Source organism: Ciconia boyciana, chromosome 5, assembly GCF_034638445.1.
Source record: "Ciconia boyciana chromosome 5, ASM3463844v1, whole genome shotgun sequence".
Taxonomy (NCBI): domain Eukaryota; kingdom Metazoa; phylum Chordata; class Aves; order Ciconiiformes; family Ciconiidae; genus Ciconia; species Ciconia boyciana.
Genome location: NC_132938.1, coordinates 10,507,561 through 10,528,134, shown reverse-complemented (window position 1 = coordinate 10,528,134; position 20,574 = coordinate 10,507,561). Strand labels below are relative to the sequence as shown.

The window sequence follows — 20,574 nt, the reverse complement described above, 5'->3', positions numbered from 1 at the left end:
CGCTTAATGTATTGGCTGTTTTGGATCCCACTCTAAGGCAGAAAAAATTCCCCTTTTATTCTGTAAAGAATTTTAAACACCTGGTATTCAATCTTAAGACTACAGTACTTATGTTTTTACCTTGTAGTAACTGAGATTACATACTATTACATACTCTTCTTGGATCTTGCTTTTCTGTATTTTAGCTGACCAAACTTCATGCCCAGCATAGTTGCAGAATTAGATCATATAGGACTAGTACAATATACTACACACATTTATTTGCATCTTATAAATACACATGAAGCATTAGTATACCTCAGTATGGTATAAAAAAAATCCTACCTGCTCTTCAATAAAACGCCTCTGTTTAAAAAATTCCCAGTCTTCCTTTAGCATGCGTTGTTTTGTTTTCATTGCCATCTAAAACAGAATTTAAGGAAAACTCATTGATTCAATCATAGAAATCCTATGCTGTGGTCAATTGGTCTATCAGTTTCATTAAACCTAGCTCGTCTATACTATTTTGAAAGTACTTACGTACTTAGTCAATATGAAGTGTATTTTATTTGCTAATCATTTGAGTCACTTAAACGTAAGATTTTATATTAATTTACACTATTTTTCAATCCGATTTTTCTACTGTTATTCCTTATGTTAATATTTCTTTTCATTAAATATTTTCATAGCGTTTTCAAAAAAATGTGATTAGCATTAAATCCTCAACATCTCAGATGCACTAAAGTCCATTAAAGAAATAAAATCCACTAAGAGATACGGAACTTTCAGTAAGGCCTCAACACAGGCTCAAATGCAAACTCTGATGTACTGCATGTGGAACTAACCACCCAATCAGAGAGTTAAAAAAATTAGAAGAGTAAACAAAATTAAGTAGTGGCCTAGACTAACACTATTTACCACTTTTATGCCTCAATTTATTTCAAGCCCATGATTTATCTAAGGCTGGAAAAATATTTTATAATTACTCATTCCTGAATCACATCACCATAAATGCACATAGAGCCCGTAACTTTTTGTACACAAATTTTTCTGATTTAGTGAATAAATTCACACTGACAGAATGTAAAAGCTTCCATGAATTTTAACACAGCAGAACACAAGAACAAAGCTTCTCCTATTGTACCTTACAACATTTTAAGAGTACTAGGTAATCAGTGAGGAAAAACAATGATCTAGGTGTCGTGGTTTAACCTGGCAGGCAGCTAAACACCACACATTTGTTCACTCCCCCCAGTGGGATGGCAAAGAGAACTGGAACAACAAAAAAAAAAGGTAGAACTCGTGGGTTGAGGTAAAGACAATTTAATAGGACAGAAAATAAAGGGAAAATTATAATAATTATAAAAGAATACACAAGTGATGGACAATGCAATAGCTCACCACCTGCTGACTGATACTCAGCCATTTCCTGAGCAGTGGCCGTACCCCGCCGGCTAACTCCCCCCAGTTTTTTTTGTTCAGCATGATGTCATATGGTACAGAATATCCCTTTGGCCAGTTTGGGTCAGCTGTCCTGGTTATGTCCCCTCCTAGCTTCTTGTGCACCTCCAGCCTCCTCGCTGGCAGGGCAGTATGAGAAGCTGAAAAGTCCTTGACTTAGTGTAAGCACTGCTCAGCAACAACTAAAACATCAGTGTGGTATCAACATTATTCTCATACTAAGTCTAAAACACAGCACTGTACCAGCTACCAGGAAGAAAATTAACTCTATCCCAGCTAAAACCAGGACACTAGGTTATCTTTTACAGTTCTTCTTTTCATTTACCCAAATAATAAAAGAAAAAAATCTACCACCTTATAGAATATAACAAATCGCTTCATAAAGATATGTTAGTGAGCTGAAGTCCAGTAGGTTACACTACTAGCAACCTTTTTTTTCCTCCAAAAGCATGCCTCCAGAAATTCATACTTGATCAAAAGTTTAAAGTCTTACTATTAACATAAGTGTATTATTGCTATTACCATTATTTAACTTGAAAAAATTAAATTCTAATCTGGGGATTTGAAACAGTATTAAGTGATAAAGTTTTGCCTAATGAATTGCTGAAACAATCAGCAGCATGTAATTCTAATTACTACTGTGGATTTTGATTTCCCTTGCTCCAGCGAAGTTACATTAACACCAAAAACTGAGTTTATCATGTGCATGTGTGGTTTTTTTTTTTAAAAAAAAAGCATGTATGAAATATTCTTGAACCATTGGTACTATTTCTTAGACACACTAAAAGGTACTGCAGAGTCTGTGGCGAAAAGCATCAGAGATGTCATCCTGGCTGTGCTACCAGCTTCTGAGTACCCTTGAGCTATATTTAAACACAGCAATACTCACTGGTTTAGGTGCCCTGCCACCTAGCTGAATCCTCACCGTCAAAGACAGGCACCTACATTCACTATACATTGGAAGAGAAGACTTCAATGCCAAAGAATGAAGTTTAAAACAGCCAGTGCATTAACTGGGAGCTGCCTACTCAAGCCTGCCAAGAAACTGTCAAAGAAAACAGCATGGTTTAAGCCTTGGTACTCTTGCATATTAATGGGAACAGGGGCTGAAGCTAAAGTTTTCCTACTTCCAACCTCGCAGCCTTTCCAACACCCCATGTCTGCAAGTGTCTTAGGTTATTAATTCCATAAATAATAGGAAATCACTTCTCTCCCCTCTTTCTTTTCCCCATTGAATATTTATTTCATCAGAGCAAAGCAGCTGCAATACAAACCACATGATTCATGCCCAAGAATTCTGCTAGGGAGTGGGAGATAAACTCAAATGTCATCAGAAGGAAAAATTTACACTTCACTTGCACATCTGCAATGAATACGCTACCACTGTTGCCCAATGGAGAAGAGAGGTCCACTACCACCCTCTTGCTTCCTCCCTGTTTATTTGAGGCAAAAAAGTATTTGAGATCCATCAGACAAGACATGGTAAAGTGAGTCAGGCAGATGAACAAGTATTTTTCCATTCTGAAATAATCATGAAACAAAACCAGCAGTTTGGTCAGAATTGACACATACCACTAGATCACCTGGGAGAACTCTGATGTTCATACATGCATCATAGGATGCTTGTTGCTTCCAAATTTTAAACTCTCTATCAACTGTGAATAGTGCATTGAGCATCCCAAATTCCACCTGTGAATCTAATCTATTTTCCTAGCCTGTTTCACTAGAAATAATAAAAATCCTCTTATCACAAACTCTCAGCACCCAAAAACAATTAGTGTTTCAACTATTTATACAGCCACGATAAAGACAAAAACCAGAACAATTATGGCTGTACAATACTATTCTTTCTATTAAGTTGACCAGCACTAAAAAAAAAAAAAAAAAAAAAAAAAAATCATTCACACATGAATATGGAGAGACAAGAAGCTCTCCCTGGGCTCTTGTGGAGCTGGGCAAAGGCATTCCTGTATTCCTTTCTTCTGTGGGAGCCAGCAGTAAAAAAAGGAAACACTTTCACACAAAGTACATGTGACTATCTACAGTACTTATGGGAATGATCCAGATAAAGTTAGGACCTCCTGAGTTAAATGTAGTCTAAATTTGGTAAGAAAAACAGGATCTGGAGGTACAGGCTGCATACATTTAAACTCTCCTGTATTCCAGATACCCTAAATATCTTCCTCAGATTTTAACATGTGATGAACACAGGTGCTGATATGAACGAATCCTTATTCTAAATTTTATTACAGCATACACACATCGTATAGCAGTGTATTAAGTTGCATGTCTGTGCATGACACAGCTGTCTTACAGTCTTTAAAAAAATAAAAATGTAGTATTTGTATTGCCTGCAAAAGCTATCCACTTTTTTCCCCCAAGGAAAAGTAACATAACATACTGTAGTGGAGGATCCATTAACTTCCTCTGCTGATGCCCTGTCTAAAATTTTGGGCATAGTTCCACAGTAGATAAACGAGGACCATTCTAAAGTTCTCCTCTGTGGGGGTCTGCATGTTCTAACCCTTGATACACTAGCAATAAAACCTCACAATTTTGTTAAGCCAAGAGGCAGAAAATAATGAACATGCATTCACTGTTAAGATCCACAGTTTCCATAGTAGCCGGGCTTTCTGATTTCTACCTTGTTCACAAAAATATCACTGCAAATTCAGGTAAGATGGTCATACTGAATGATGCATTTTTGATCAAGAGAGTATAACCACAGGTTATCACCAACATGGGGTTTAAGGCATGATTGTGAAAGTGTTTTTTCTACATATAAATACCAATATAAATATCAATATCTCCTTTAAAATTCTACAGTGTAAGTTTTAGAATTGTTTCCCCTACAACACCCCCTTTGCAGGTTTTTTTGGTCATTAGAAAATAAGAAGTCATCATATTAAGTTTCCCCAAATGGGAGAAGGGTTTCTGTTTGCATGAGGATACAGGCTTCACTGAGAAGATAAAAATATGTTGTAAGACAGTACTTATGGCAGTTGCATGGTCATTTGATAGAGAGAAATACAGAAAAATCAGTTAAGAGTTGATTTTGAAGTGGTGCAGATCAACCAGTCAGAAGCCTGATATGAATGCAACTCTACAGAAATTCCATCTTTTGGAAAAATAAGTGAATGATGAGAAGTGAACTAGGCTCCCTTTCTTACTGGAGAGATAGTATCAGACAGCCACGACACCCTGACACCATAGGGAAAATGACTTCTAGTAGCACAAAATGTGAGATGATGAAATTTTACTGAGCTTCCATCAAATATTTAGGTGCACAAAAGCAGCCAGACCAAGAGAAAACTTTGTAACTGATAGCTCACAGATGCAGACCCCAAATATAGAACAATCTCTAAAAATAAAATTAGTTATGTCCTGTCTCCATCTTGAAGGTACTGGAATTAAAAGTTCACTTAAATCTTTATCACAGGGAACAGCTTCTGAAAGACATTTACAGTGTACTATAAGGCTTTAAAATACATTTGTTATCTATAGGAGTAACGTAGCATTCCTAAATCTCAAATTGGACCTCCATATTCCTAATGCTCATAAAACTTCAAAATACAAGAAAAGTTCTATAAAATTCTGTATCTTCAACTATTTCAAGACATAGTCTTTCTTCTAGTGTACTTAAGATTGAACTAAACAGTATTCAAAGCCTTATCCTGAGGTGTTTTAAAAAACATTAAAGTTCTTTGAACATGAGACAAAAATCACATGAGCAATTTTGGGAGAGTATAAACAACCACTTGCAAAATAAACAGCTATTTTTCAAAAAATTAAGCTCTTGACAATGTAGGAGTCGGCACAACAACATGATTATTTTCTGAAACATAGCACAAACTCAGAAGAATCAGCTGTCAGAACATATACTTAATTAAAAAAGGATAACTTCAGAGGTCTCAAATATTTATGTAGTGAGACTCCGGAGTTCTGATTTTGACAGTGATACAAAGGTCGTCATCACACTATGCAACATGCAATCGTTTTTAAAAGCAATCTCTTCCTCTGAATTTCATTTAATGCAGTATTATTTTGGAAGCTTAGAGGGTTTTGTGGGGTGGGGTTTTTTTTTTTCCCTTTTCCTAGTGACATCTACAAAATAAAGTTTCAGATTACTGTGCTATGGGCAATTTACAGGCTAAAGTCATTAAAAAATGTTCAAAGACCATCTCTAAACAATGGCACAACAATCTGCTTCAACAATTTGAAGATGTTTCTGTACAATCACCATTATATATTGGTATGTTAGTGTTCTTTTATATTCTGAAAGACTGACATCAATGAAAAAAGTTACATTTTGTTGTTTCAAAGCTCTGGATAAAAATATCAAAGAAACACTTCACTGGAGGTACAGCCTTGCATGGGCTGCTCCCTACATAGTCAGTCTTGAGACTGTTTACATGATTCTTACCTGTTCATCAACATAATCATCTATTCTTTTCTGACATTCAAGCCATGCTTCAGCAACTTGACCCATTTCCTGTTCCAGCTGATGATACCTTTGTAGCAAGGTACTATACATATCTTCACTACAGGAATCGTGTGTTGTTCCAAGCCTAAAAGTTCAAATAGCACTTGTTATAGAAGAGACATTTCACCGAAAAATCACGCTTTTAAGTTCTGTCAGCCAAAAAAGTGTTGTTAAAGTGCAGTTATTGATACACCTAGGCCCACACAGCTGCTTGTATCCCAAAACTGAGTATTTTTAGTAATTTTTCAAAAAGTATCCAACAACTGCTTGTTCCAATGTTCTGTAACCAACAATAGCAAGAATGTGGGAAGTGCAACATTTCTAGAGCTTCTTTCCCACTAGCAACCAGATGTCAAACCTACTGAGCCATATTTATTCAAATTTTGTTGCTTGATATATTTATCCTTCCAAATTCTATGGGCTAAATATACATGTTGACTACTTACTGAAGAGCTATATAGTAAAAATAAAGCCAGAAGCTTGTTCATCAGAACTCTCATGATCAATGCTAAAAAGATTACTAGATGAGTTGGAGTTCCAGCTGGGAAAAGTGCTGTAGAATGAGGCAAGTGAGCTAACTGCATGCAACCAAATTATCTACTATCACTCAAGTGGCATCAGGTTCAAGATGTGGTTATGCTGTTCACAGATGACTGTCTCTGTAAGGAGCCCCAGAAATAGGAGACAGATTTACCTTTCTTTCTACTACTACATTTTTGTACAGCAAATTCCTTTACAAAAACTCTCATAGGGCACACCGTCGCAATGATTCCTAAGTAAATAAGCAAACTCCTGAAATCTTGACTTCAGAAATAAATAAAAAGACAAAATTCTATTCAATAATGTGTGTTTAAAGCACACTGAATTGTAATGACCTGTAAACTGACACATATAAACTGAAGCTTTTCCACATTTGTCCTACTCAGTAATTAAGAGAAAACTGGTTGGTAGTTAATTATGCACAGAGGTTATGTGGTGAGTCAAAGCCAGTACCAAAAAACAAAATTCAAGCATCTCGAAACTTGACATTTAAGCCCAGTTCCAGCATTTCAGGGAGGTGTGTTATAGATTTCCATTGCAACAGGATGCTAACCCAACTTAAGAACTACATAGTCCTGCCTATCACCTGGCAAAGAACTGAGCCTTTAATTTTAACGTGGCCATTCCGTATAATGAAGAGCTGAGCAAACAGACAACTCAGTAAGCATTAAGTTACAGCTGTTAGCATGACTCTGCCAATAAATTCAATTTTATTTTATTTTGTTGTTTTTGCCCAGAACCTGCAACACAACCACTTTAGAAGGGTGCATAAGCAATTCTGCACATTAAACACTTGGGAAGTCCATGCTTGGTAGAGTACAAAAAGCAGTTTAAAGGGATACGGTGACTTCAGGGTACAACACTTCCTCACTATCAGTGCAAACACTGTCAATTCCTGTTACTAGATCACTATTTAGTACTTCTCAAAGCCTGTGTTTCTGGTATTATGCAATTATGTGAAATTCTGATCCCTACTGTACAGAAGTCAAGAATTTGTTCTCATAACTGCTGCTAAGTAGTACTATTCTTTCAAACACTAGTTGTGCACAAAATCCTTTTAAAATATGCTCTCAAGTTAGAAGCAAAAGAACTTCATTTTTAAAAATTTAGATCAGCAATGCAACAGCATTTATGCTTTCAATTTTTGTTGTGATTCTTGAGTAAAGGTTAACATGCTACTAGTAAATACACTTTCACTCCCAAGGCAAGTACAAAGCAACAGTCTAGGTAACATTTCAGTCCTGTAAACAGAGGTGGAATATATTCCTAGATTGCAGTAAAAAAGGTAGTAAAAAGCATCATACATACATAAAACTTAACAAGAATTGCTTACTTTACAGTAACTGAATCTTCCAAGGCATACCTTTTGACATAGATCCTACTGTATGCCTGCATATCTTCATCAGGAACCCAGAATTTTTTAGCATTTAACTGAAGCTGTGTATATACACTGAACACTGTCCATCCCATACAGGGAAAGTAAAGAGGACAGAAAAGCCCCAGGTATCAGTTAGTTACTTAATTACCACACCCCAATAAAGCAGTCTATTGAATGTAGGAGGCATGTCAGTGGTTGCATGTAATCAAAAGCATCTTAACCCAAGAAAGATATTTAACATCTAAGAAACCTTTCATATAGACACCTTCATCAGGAAGCACTAGTCACTCACCTATGAAAGGACTGGACTTCCTTAAATACTGATTATGAAAACACAGCCTTATAAAATGCTGTGTCTGATCTAGAAGCCCTGCTGATTAATTAACTCTTGATAAGAATATGGACAGCTCTTGTAGCTCGTCTGTAGAGGAGTGTGCCTCCTAAACAAACCAGAGGTGTTGACCAGGTAGCAGAACAAGATATAACACATTAAGACCCTGGTAGTTTACCCTGAGTAGATGACCAGTCCTGTGAAATACTGACACAGCTGATCTCATATCAGCTAGTAACCTCCATCCCCACAAGACTGCTATGTTTAAACCTCCCTAAGTGAACATCTTTTCTAGTCTGACATCTGATAAGCATCCTTGGAACTAATCACAGCACATAAACTATATATTTTGAAAAAGCCAGAGATGCACAAAAGATTTAGTGATTTAAATAAGGGATGAGAGAAAGGGTGAGCACCCAAAATTAAGTGAAGCTGAGATGCCAAAACACCATTTCACATTTCTTGTTCAGGAAGAGAAAACAGCAAGGCCAATGCTCTTTTGTAAAGAAACTCTGGCAACACCTTCTCTACTGCAAGCAAATGATTCTCTGCTGACCAAATGATCAGGGGACTAGGCTGATCCCTGCTTCTCCATGCGAGGCCTCTCTGATGGAACATTCCTCCACCATTTCCCAATAGAAGGCAGATTATCATCCAGAAAAATTTCTCAGTAAAGGCTACCTAATTCTTTTACTTCGAGACCCAGAGAACTCAGCAGTAAAATCCTGGGAGTCCATGAAAACAGAAGTAATCCATGTTTACCAAAGAAAAACAAAACTTACACTATATAAACTAAAAACCATGGAACAGAAAGCTTGTGCTGAACCTCTCCTTTCAAAAAGGCTCATGTGAATCAATTTAGGCAAAACCACAGTTCATGTGAAACACCCTTAAAGCTATCTAGCGAACACAGATGTACTGGAAAAAGAAACTCCTGCAGGAAGAGATTCTGACTTCATCATATTTAGGCCTTGAAGGTAGCTGTCACTACAGTGAAGTTCTGCAGAGAAACACCTTCTGTTGCTCAGACTTTAATTACAGTAGCAACTGCAGGTAAGTGAAAACAATCCAATGCTTTTGTCAAGAAATGACCATAAGCTTCACTAAGACCATTTCTCATCTCTGCAGATGAAGGTAATATAAAGTCTTGATATAGCCAGGATTGCTGGAGTAAGAGATGCAGAGAAGCCTTGTCAGAAAGCATGGAGATGACTGAGGGACACAGTGTCAAGTGACAGTGGTACTGGGAAGTCAAACACAGATCACTAGGAAGATATGCGATTGAACAACACACTATTGAACACAGCAACAGAATTACCTGCTGGGGGGGTGGGGGGGGGAGGGAAAGAAAAAAAGGCTTTCACTACCAACCCAGTTTCATGCAAACCAATTAGACAAGTTATTCTCAGGGACTTTAGACTTCTTGTTGAGCCCAGTGACAATTAAGCTTTCTTGCCTTTTCTTGCTTTCGTTTCTAGTATCTACTAGCAAAAGGAGAACTCATCAGAAATTTCTTTATTCACTGTGAGCAACATCTTGTGACACTTAAACTGCTCTTGTACCATGGAAAAATACCCAAGACAGTATCTTTAAAACACATGAATACAGAGCATAAATGTCTTCATCAGAAACAAGATTGAGAGGTCAACACAAACCATCCATGACTGTACTTTAAAAGTGTTCAGACTAAGGATAAAAAATAAAATTTCTATTAATTAATTCCTCTTCCCTAAAAAACCCAAATACTTTGCAGGTACACAAGTTACAAGCAGAGCAACCTTGCTAACAAAATATACCTTCAGACCTACAAGCAAGGGATTTTGTTTCTTTTGCTTCCTCCAATGAAAAGATTGCTTAAAACTCCAAATTAAGTTATTTGTGCATTGTGGGAAGCATGAAGGCATTGAGGCTTTAATTTGCTTGTAGAGCTACTGTAAAGACAGTAGCAATCCCTGACAACAAGTGAAACCAGTACTGTTCAGTCATACCATCAGCATTTTCATAAGATGCTGTCATTTTACTAGGTAACCTACAAGTAAGCAGATTAGGGTAGTAATTCTTCTGATAAGCAAGTTATGACAGCAGCCTGCTCAACAACACTGTTTTCAAGACAGATCAACAAGGATTTTTACCTATTAAACTGTAGAAGCAGCAGAGAAATTTTTTTTGTAGATGTTGTGGTTGCAAACATGGGGTTTGATTTCTCCTTTAAATTACAAAAGAAAAGTTAAACTCTACCTGAGCTGTGACACCAACGTTGGCAAGCTATTCTGCAGGAGTGGCTCAGAAAATACCAGATTTTCAAACAGATGCTTATTGTGCAATTCCCATGTCACCTGAAATTTCTTCAAATGTTCATTTTCCTATAATGAAAAAACAACCAGAAATAAGCGGGGGCAGGGGGGAGAAGGGGTAGTTTCTGTCCAAGGCAAGATTTTTTTTAAAAATCTGGTTTCCAACCTACAGGTTGGATTGTCCAGCTCAGATCTTACCTAGTTTTAACACCCAGAAACTCAGAATTTAAGTAATTCTTTAATGACTTAAATAAATATAGCTTCATTCCTTGTTTTTCTAAATTGTCATCGATTAGGAAAAAAAGAAAAAAATCAGACTATGTTGTTGAAAGCTTCCATTCATTTCTGCACTGAATGATGTCTTATGATCTGAACCAGTTATTCTCAGGTTTTCTTGTCAAACAATTGTCTATCTCTGATTATTTTTCAGTTCTCTGAACTTATCTAGTAACAGACACATATATGATGGCAAGCTATAATCATTATTCAAAAGTGACGTAAATCAAGTAAATAGTTCTCCAAGTACAGCTTCAAAAATGAAGTTTTCTAAATAGACAAGACTAACAGCTTACTTCTCTAGTAAGCATAATGTTTTTCTATTTGAGGTTATTTAACACATAATTGTATATAATTTCAAGGTCTAAAACTTAAATCTATTATTATCAAGCCATATGAATCAAAGACAGGTGTAATATTTTCTCAAGTCATTAAGTTTTCCAAAATATAGCCAGCAGTATGCAGATTTTCTATACCAGGATTCTCCCCCACAGCAAAATCAAATGCAAGCGTTCTGGCTATCAGATCAGCAAGTGAGCCCTATGCACTATAACCTTGAGTACCCAGAAATACCAGAATACTCCAGAATTTCAAAGTTTTGTTAAGCATAGTGGGTTAAAAACCAAATACATATTTATATCAGACCTAATGCAAGACTATCAGTATTCAAAAAAATAATCAAGTTTGGAGGTTTATTATTCTTTAAGAAGGGTAGGTGGTTTTTTTCCCCCCAAGTTGCACGACACATGTACCCTTTCACTTTGAATATTATGTCGTTAAAATATTTAAAATTTCTATAAATTGCTAATAATTTCTTAAGGGTCAAAACTCAGAAAGGTTGCTTTCCTAAGCAATTCCCATATTATCCTGTGAACAAAACAGTCACTTATCTACAAAATCTTGTATATCAGATTGCGCAGAGTATGATGTTTCTCACAAAGAAATACCAGGTGAGTTTTCCCTTCTAGTCTGCTATACTGCATACTCGAGGGCTCTTTCCAGCTTGCTCTCAGTATAATCTGTCATTCCCTGGTGGGGCACAAGGCATTAGTTCCTGCTCTTGAACTTTGCTAGTTAGCTGGATTCCTTTGAAAGGAAGGACAACTTTTCATAATTTCATTGAGAAATTAGTTCCTCACAGGTGGAGGTTCAAGGCATTATATGCCTTTATATAGCATGCTATGTGCAAAGGTTTTTCCTTTGAAAGGAAGGCTGCACTAAGTTTAGGGATCTTGAATGCTTTTTATGTATTTCAGCTGAAAAGATTCCTTCTTCCATAGTGCACTGTTATCTTGAGAGAAAACAACCATGCACACTGAAAAGGCTAGTGACCCTACTACCTGTATTGAAAGCTGTGACATACTACTCCATTTAATAAAAAGGTTATTTAATACATCTAAGAAATGTATGACGAGACAGTATCCTACATTCATTCTCACATTTCAGTTTCTCAATGTCACAGCTTAGTTTTCAGTACTTACTGGGCAACAGAAGGAAAAGGATAAGAAAAGTCTGGGGTATTTTGTGTTTCCTTATGCTTTGTTTTTCAAAAGAGAATAGGAATTTTATTTTGCTTTGAATTTTGTCAGAAAAGGGGTAGATTAGGGAGTTCAAGCATCTTCTGTCTCTTCATGGCCATTATCTCAATCTCTCATACCTGCTAAGTTTTCATGATCATAGTTCACAATAACCACCAGGGAAAAAAATATTAAAATATTATTTTCTTATCAGCTGTATAATTCTGGCACTAATAGTGCATTATTGGTGGATCTACTTTGAGAAAGCTAACATTTGTACAGTAATCCATCTGCTTTTCAGCTGAACAAATTTCTACGTTCCAACGCAAATCAACCTGAAGAGCAATCTTCTCCCAAGCACCTTGTTAGAGACTTGATGACTATTAAAAGCAGCCAATAAACTGGAGATAGCAGTGACCTCACAACTGTATCTAAGCGATAAAGCTGGGGAAGACAATACAGACAACAGCAAATACAGAGCATTAACAGAAAAAAAAAGCATCAGATATGCCCAAGTTTAATAGAAACATCTTCCTGCTTTACCAATTCAATTTTACTAACAGCCCTGCCTCAGTAATGACACTCTGCTTCCCCTCCATTTTATATCCTTCTCACCTGTGGCCATCATAGTCTTGTTACTGCCTATTCTTTTCCTCTCTTTAGATACCTAGACACTCACTTTCAGCTAATTGGCAATAAAACCCAAATTTACCAGTTTATCCACTTTTTGTTTTGCTTGTGCAAAGTTTACACAAGAAAAGGGATGTACAGTATAAGGACATTAACAAAGGATGTACAGGAAAGTATTATTAACAAAACAGGATTAATAGCCTTCTCAGCCTTAAAACAAATAGAATTACAGAATGTTTACTGTATTACTCACTCATGATGGAGAGTTACTCAATAAGGTATTTTTAAGGCTATTGCTTATTTTCTACCTAAAAATATAATCCCAAGTCTAACATCACAATCAGTTGACAAAAAAAGCATTTAAGAAAGAACAAGAATTTTAGAAATAATAAATAACATAGAAGATTAATTCCAAGGCAAAAGATCACCTTTTCAAGTAGCCATTCTTGCTTATAAGTGAAAAGAAAAATTGAACATTGAAACATCTAAGTCAGTGCTACACATAAAAGTTTGTATCCTTTAAACATGGTTGTCAAGAGACCATTAAAGATTAACAGAGAAGTTTCATACATTTTCAAAGGCATTATCTAAAATTTTGTAGATCTGCTTAAAGATTAGTTTCAGAATAAGTGCCACAAGCAGCATCCCACCTTTTTCTTTACAAACAAAAGGCAATTTCATCAATTCACTGTAAGAGATGTCTCATCTACACTTCTGAAGAATTAAATTTGCATTTTCAAAATATCCCTGTCTCCAAGCATGCACACACAAAAAAACCTTACATTTTACAAACCACAGAAGACATCTGAAAGAGCCCAGAACAGCTCTGCTAGGATTACCCCTAGCAAGTAGAAGCATATAAGTTATTTTTTCAGTCTTACCAGAGTAACTAGAAAGGCGCTGATTGTACATGCTGCCTGACAGAGTGCACTGTATTCTTCAAGTAGGAGTGAGATGAACTGATGTGCCTGTGGTGGCCCTTGTATTGCTAACGTTGATGCCACTTTAGATCCCAGTGACAAGTGTCTGAGCAGACGAACCTTCATTTCAAGCACATATTCTCTAGCTTGCTGTTCCAACCGTTGGTAAAGCTGATATGGATCTCTTTCACAAAGCCTGTATTTTTAGAATATTTGTGACCAAAAAAAAAAACCAAACAACAAACCACACATGTAATCAACAATTTTTTCTTTCCTAAAAATATTTACCAGTTACCATCATCGTAATTCAAAAAGAAACAATGGCTAGGGTTTACAGAAACTACCTGAAATCTGGGAGAACACAGTCCAGTTCCCTACTTTTACACTGTGGAACTGAGGTCCTGTGTGGCTTTAGGACTAGGATGCCTGCACACCTGAGGAACAAATTAATTTAGGACCTCAGTATTTCACTTGGACTTGTGTGCTAAAAAACCTTTACTCAATTTGCATACAACCCCACAGACACTTAGACTCTTCAGACAAGCTTCTTCACAACTTCTCCATCTTCTTATATACAGCCCTAATAAATGTCCCAGTTGGAACAGCCAGACCTAGGCCCAATTAATATCCTGTAGAAGGACAGGCCTTTAATTCAAGCCATTGAAGGAGCTTGACCTGTTAGGCAGCCAGAACATGCCTAAATACATACTAATCAGACTGGACTCAGTGACTGCTTTGGGGGACCCTTCTGTTGTTGAGCTGAACTGAATGAAGACATTTCATACAATTACCAAACTTTTAAGACACTCATTCATGAAACTTCTTCTCACCTTCATTGAGAGTTTCTTACCCCAAGTTGCAGATCTCCTGTACAAGGACATTTTTTGCACCTTTTATTAAAGCTGTGCCACTGCATAGCAGAGGTGTGGGATTCACAAGGCCACAAAGAATGTCCCTCAAGGAACATGACTTAGGGCACTCTACTATGGTAGTGCCTAGGCTGCAATCATTATAAATAACTGGTGTATTTTTTTCCTATTTTTATTTTTTTTTTAATCTAGAATAAGGACCAGAATTTGGGACTCATTTGTTCCAGGGAAGCACACTAACATTGAAGCTCCAGAACCTTACTGTCCTCCATACACTCTATTCAGCCACTCAATATCTACAAGACTTGGCACTGTAAGACACAGCTTCAAAGAGGGTCAGGGCTTCCTGCTAAGGATAGCATACAGCTGGCTAGGTCTGATACTCTCCTGGAAGTGAGGCATGGGTTTGAACCACCTCACACAGAAGAAAACTGAACACGATGGCTGCTTTGAAGCACTTTAGAGTGAAATTGCACTATTTAAAGTCCTGTGCATGGAGTTTAAGCACTTGCCTCAGGTTTTTTTACAGCACAGGGAGATAGAGAAGAAGAAAGGGATTAGATAAGTACTTAAGTTAGATGAATAAAAGTCTGCTGCTATCTAGTCCCTGCTCTTCCCTCATCACTCACAAAACAGAGTACTATCACATTGCCATAAAGTGCTCCAACATACAATAGGGACAGTACTTGGCACAACTACTTTGTTCAAGTAAGACAAACAGACAGTCCGTTTCTTGCCAGCTGTGTCTAACAGAGGTGAGCATGGAATTAGGAATTTCTGCCTTTTAAACATAGATTTACTTGGCTACAGCATGATCTTTGGCATGCTACCTAAACAGTTTGTTTGGGGTTTTTTGTTTTGGTTGGTTGGTTTTGTTTGTTTGTTTTGTTTTTACACTTTCAATACCTACATTGACTAGCTTTGTTAAAAAATTTTGCATGATATTAGCACCACTGACTGGACACACTGGTGTCTGCTCAAACACAGTATCCTAATTTTATTTCATACTTTGGAGACCATAAGGAACTCAAGTGAAGAATAATCATATTGACATTTAAGGTTTCCTTCTTTGAGATCCTGTTCTTGCCTTTGTATTTTAATAATCTCTCTCAAAAGTGAAAAACAGTTCTAGAGAAATCTAAGCTCCTAAGTACAAAAGAAAGGTACACAGTATGTGTTCCAATTTCCAAAATTTTTCCATTAAAGAGAAACTGCATAAAAATCAACAACCATTTTAGCTGTGATTCAGTGTTAATTACCTACACACTATGCAACATTTAAGCACCTTTGATTTCAAAACCTATGTTGCACGTTTTGATCACTTAAATAAACAAAGTGTGACTAATAGGGAGGCATGCTATATTACTCTACTTTTACACAACTCATGTTCAAAACCAAACAGTCAGTTTTTATATAACAGAAGTGCAATAAGCTTATTTAATTATCTATTAAGGCTGACTCAGAAGTATAGTCATATAAAGAGCAATGCTAGACGACTATAATCTTTCAAAAGTTTCTTTACCTTGCCAGAATTTAGCTTCAACTAGAAACTCCATATAAGAACTACAGTTTATCAGACTAATCAGACCTTAGTATATTAAGTATGTACAGAACCAAGGAGAGCAACTATTCCTTGACAACGCATTCAGTTAGAAAATGAGATGAACCTCCTGGAGCACTTTAAGAACAGCCACACTATTCTCAAAAGGAAAAAACCACAACTGAGGATCTTATTAAGCACATTTTCAACTTCACACCTAGAAAAGCTACAATTCCAACTTCTGAGATAAGAAAGAAGTTCTCAGAATCCATCTCATCTAGTGATCAATGGCCAATTTTTATTTTATTTTTTTTTTAAAAGTCTCTTCTAGCTGTTACAACTACAGTAAGATGCAAGCAGTATTATACCTCAGTCTAGTTCAACAAGGTAAGAATGTGGGGCAATTCAAACTAAACAGTGTCTTATTCATAGTAATCACCTCAAGGTCTTTTGAAGAATAAGATTTTGGGACCCTTCTGTAATTATACATTAATATTCCTATTGCAAACAGCACACAAATTTAATAGCTTCCCATGCATTCAATCTAGCATTTAAAAATCCTGCATGAAATAGAATTGACTGTTCTGACTTTTCATTCTAGTGGAGAGGCAATCATTCCAAGCAACCAGACTTACAGTTGGTAAATAACATCCTACTAAAAAACAATATTCCAAATTACTTAAGAACTAATTTTAAAAATCTTCTTAGCAATTAATAGATGTTTTTCAAAGTGCTATACCTATCCACCAGCTCTTTCATTCCTTCTTTATCTGGTACCAAAGATTGGTCTTGGTCATCTGCCAACGGGGTCCCAGCTTGGCGATATATACACCGAACCATGTATCTTACTTCTGACCAGTAATTTTGAAGCTGCTGAGGTTCACGTTCAGGCTCTGCTGAATTTTCTCTGCAAATAATGACAACAATAATTACTCTCTATTTGTATATCACATAGTTGTATTGATTCCTACTATTCTGAAGATGCTCTTCAGGAAAAACAGCATACATCTGAAAATGCCTAAAATAAAGTACATGCCTAAAATGAAGTACAAAATCAGAAAAAAGCTGCCATCTCTAAGTTACTGTTATTGTCAGATAGCCTGTTTAAGACTTTAAGCATACACCAACAAATAAGCTACAACACTGCCGACAGTCTGACTACAGGCACCATGCTGTTGAGTTTGAATTTGGTTCTTACCTGCGCTCATTACAGGCCTCACAGTTGCATGCTATGTCTGAAGGAGAGGAATTGCTAAGATCTGCAGCAGGCACCGTCTGTGCACCAACAGTTATTCTTCCTCCTCCTACAGATTCCTGCTGTGATCCACTGTTTCCAAGAGGCATGTGCAAAAGGAAATCTTGGCTCTGAAAGGGAAAAAACACAGGTAGCCTTCAGTTTGTAAGGTAGAAGTCTGAAGTGTTAATAGGTAGGCAAATACTAACGTGGCAATTCTTAGCGCTGAATGTATTTTGGGAGGACACTCAACCAGGCATAAACAATTTACCTTCAAAAAGCCTAATAAATACAAGAGATGGACTGAGAAAACCAATGATATAAACATAGTTTCATTTCTAATAACCAAAGTATGTTGGTTATAATTATCACCTTTATGTACTCCAGCATAAACAATGAACTAAGCTAAAGGAAGGCTTGCATCATCCATGATTAATCATAAACTAGTAATATCTCTTCAGTCACTATTTGACAGCATGTTTGACTTTTGTAGTTTAACAATCCCTTCAAGCAAAAAGCATAAAATCTCCTTGTTTATAACAGCCAGACATACTACTTCATAGTAATGGATGTTAGAAAGCTGCTGTCATTGGGAATGGATGCTATCTCCTGTGTACAGTGCTGCTCAGTACTAGCAGATGACACAAACCTCTCTCCCAAGGCTGCTGGTATTTTGGTCTCCAGTTTCTCTCCCTTCTCTGTGGTCAAGCCCCAGTACACACCATGCTTCCCTCCTGCACCCTCCCCAAGTTGCCACCAGCTTTCTGTGGCACCAGGCAGAGACCTCTCCCACATTAGGAGCATGACTGAAGGGGGTTTTTTTTGTGCTTCACCCCAGATCCTGGAGCAGGATGCAGACACAGGTCAAAACAAACCTGCATGCATTTGCTGCCAACAGCAAGAGCAGCTACTGGGGGTGCTGCTGAGGCAAACCAAACTAGGTAATGAGAGCAACAGCAACCTGAACACAGGAGCATCTATAGCAAACCACTTATACCCTGGCTTGCAGTGACTGATAATAGATTTTTTTTTTTAGCTCATTTTGGGTTTTTTTTTCCATCCGGTTTCTCTAATTTGACTAGCTACCTAATCCATTTAGTTGCTTTTTTAAGTCAAGCTTCCCAACTTGGAAAATCCTTTTGCTGTTTGCTTTTAAAAATTCCTCTTAAAATAAGAAAACAGTTGCCAAGTTAAAAAATACTGTAAATTTTTATCTTACCTGGAGTATATATAATTTAACAAAATGTTTAGGAAGCAAATCCTGCCTTCCTTGCACTTGTAGGACACTTATTTTCTTTACTAGTTCATTAAACAGAGCTTAAATATGTCAAAAATTTTGACTCAACTGAAAAATTTTGACTATGTTAACTGTGTTTTTAACACGAGTTTAACAACATATGCTATACAAAGACAATCTTTCTTCACACTGATTTGTTTACTGAAATAAAAATCTGTATGTGCCTATGGGCATGTGCACAGTCTGTTAGCTCTCTACAAGGAGATGTCAGCTGGAATCTATAATGCTTCCAATTATCAGAAGCATGTGGCTTCCCAGATTAAGTTGTGAAGATTTGGTTCTGCAGTATACCATCATAGTTTACTTCTAATGGGGTTTTGCTGGACCTGTCAATGAACTTTTTATATCTTTCTGCTACACTGAGCACAGCTCTTAAGTGATGTTGAATTCTCATTTGAAAATATATTTTAACATTTAATTTAGAAAATAATCACAACTTGAAATATTAGCACCATGTATTAAATCAGTGTTTGCAGTTCTACAACAAAGAATTAAAAATTGTTATATGTATACTATGCAAAGTTGTGCTTCTTTATTAAAAAATACAGGAAAGAAAAGACGACAAAGCTCAGACGTGCAGAAAGGGGGCAGTGCAGGCGCAGCGACTCAAGAACATTACTGAAAGAACAAGGAAAGTTCAAATAGTTTACCTCACAAAGCGGGGAAAGTACATATGAGCAGACAGAGAATAGAAAAAAAAGTATAATGATTAAAGTTGCATTGGTAAGAGTAGAAGAAACAGAATTTAAAGTAGAGGGGGAAAGGACAAAGTATGAGATCCAATAAATTGAAAGGGCAAAAAACGAGCAAGAAACAAATCCAAGCCTTGCTCTACTCAAAAATCCAAAACTCAGAATCAGAACTCCGCATTTTTGGAATAACTTGACTGTTCAGTTTAGCTCATAGGAAAACCAACTCAAAATCTCCTAAAGTACTTTCTAAGTGGCTCAAAAGCACAAAGTAGCATTCAGCCCATAACAACGTATCTTCTTAGTCTACCGAATTGAAGTACTTCAACTTACCACAAGAGATTGCTCTATTGTAGCATGCCTTTCCTCCTTTTCGACTGTTCGTCGACAGTCTGGACACACCCACAGTGGAAGATGCAGCATATTGTTTGCTTTTGGAGATGTGGAAAGTGCTGTTTTGCTAGAATTTTTTATTCCGCTCTCTGAAAGCGAAGAATCTTTTCGTTCACTTCTACAAAGAAGACAATGCTCGCCAGTTGTATATGGTGCCCTTTGTCCCAAGCCAAAGGTAAACGGTGTCTAGAAATAAATGTTTTGATAGATAACTGGTTATTCAGAGAATACATACTAGAAAAACTTATTCTGAGATTTAAAAAAAACAAACGTATTTTAACAGTCATTAAATGTCATTAACAGTCACATATTTGGAGCGTCCCAAGATCACACACAACAGTGTAAATATCCATGTGGCAAACAATTCTGATTATGAATACACTCCCATTTTAAAAAGTAATGTTTTCAGGGAGCATGGACTACAGGCTTCCCCTCTAAAATAATTCAGCCTAGATGCAATAATCTAGTAAGTAAAATAAAAAAGGGATAGTACAATTCCTTTTACTGTTGTCATTCTTAGAGATAAAAAGGAAAATAACTGCTCTTTGAAGTTCTGCGTCACCTCCTTTTCCAATACTAACTGAAACAAAGATGCTTTCAGCTAAGCTTGTTACAAATAAAAGCCTAACTCAGTTTTAACAAAACCAAGCAGATCCACTGTCAACTATTGAATAAAGTAGACTTCGTAGCTTATGAGGACAGAGGCAGTTCAAAACTTACGTTCTCTTCCAAGATGCTACTGT

At 36.7% G+C, this 20,574-nt stretch overlaps 1 protein-coding gene across 4 annotated transcripts in view; it reads right to left on the bottom strand.

The window, feature by feature from the left end:
* FAM193A (family with sequence similarity 193 member A) overlaps positions 1–20,574 on the bottom strand; it is an 81,832-nt gene that overhangs the window by 26,312 nt on the left and 34,946 nt on the right. For 3 of the 4 annotated variants that reach the window (XR_012042646.1, XM_072862367.1, XM_072862368.1), the window contains 7 exons: positions 19,772–20,017; positions 17,417–17,583; positions 16,958–17,125; positions 13,771–14,005; positions 10,411–10,535; positions 5,864–6,008; positions 325–402 (listed from right to left, as the gene is read on the bottom strand). Coding sequence is in view for 3 of the 4 variants with exons in the window: in XM_072862367.1 (XP_072718468.1) it covers positions 325–402; positions 5,864–6,008; positions 10,411–10,535; positions 13,771–14,005; positions 16,958–17,125; positions 17,417–17,583; positions 19,772–20,017 (1,164 nt within the window). In the remaining variant the exon portion in view is untranslated. The remainder of the gene's footprint in view (positions 1–324; positions 403–5,863; positions 6,009–10,410; positions 10,536–13,770; positions 14,006–16,957; positions 17,126–17,416; positions 17,584–19,771; positions 20,018–20,574) is intronic. The other variant, XM_072862369.1, reaches the window with a different exon arrangement.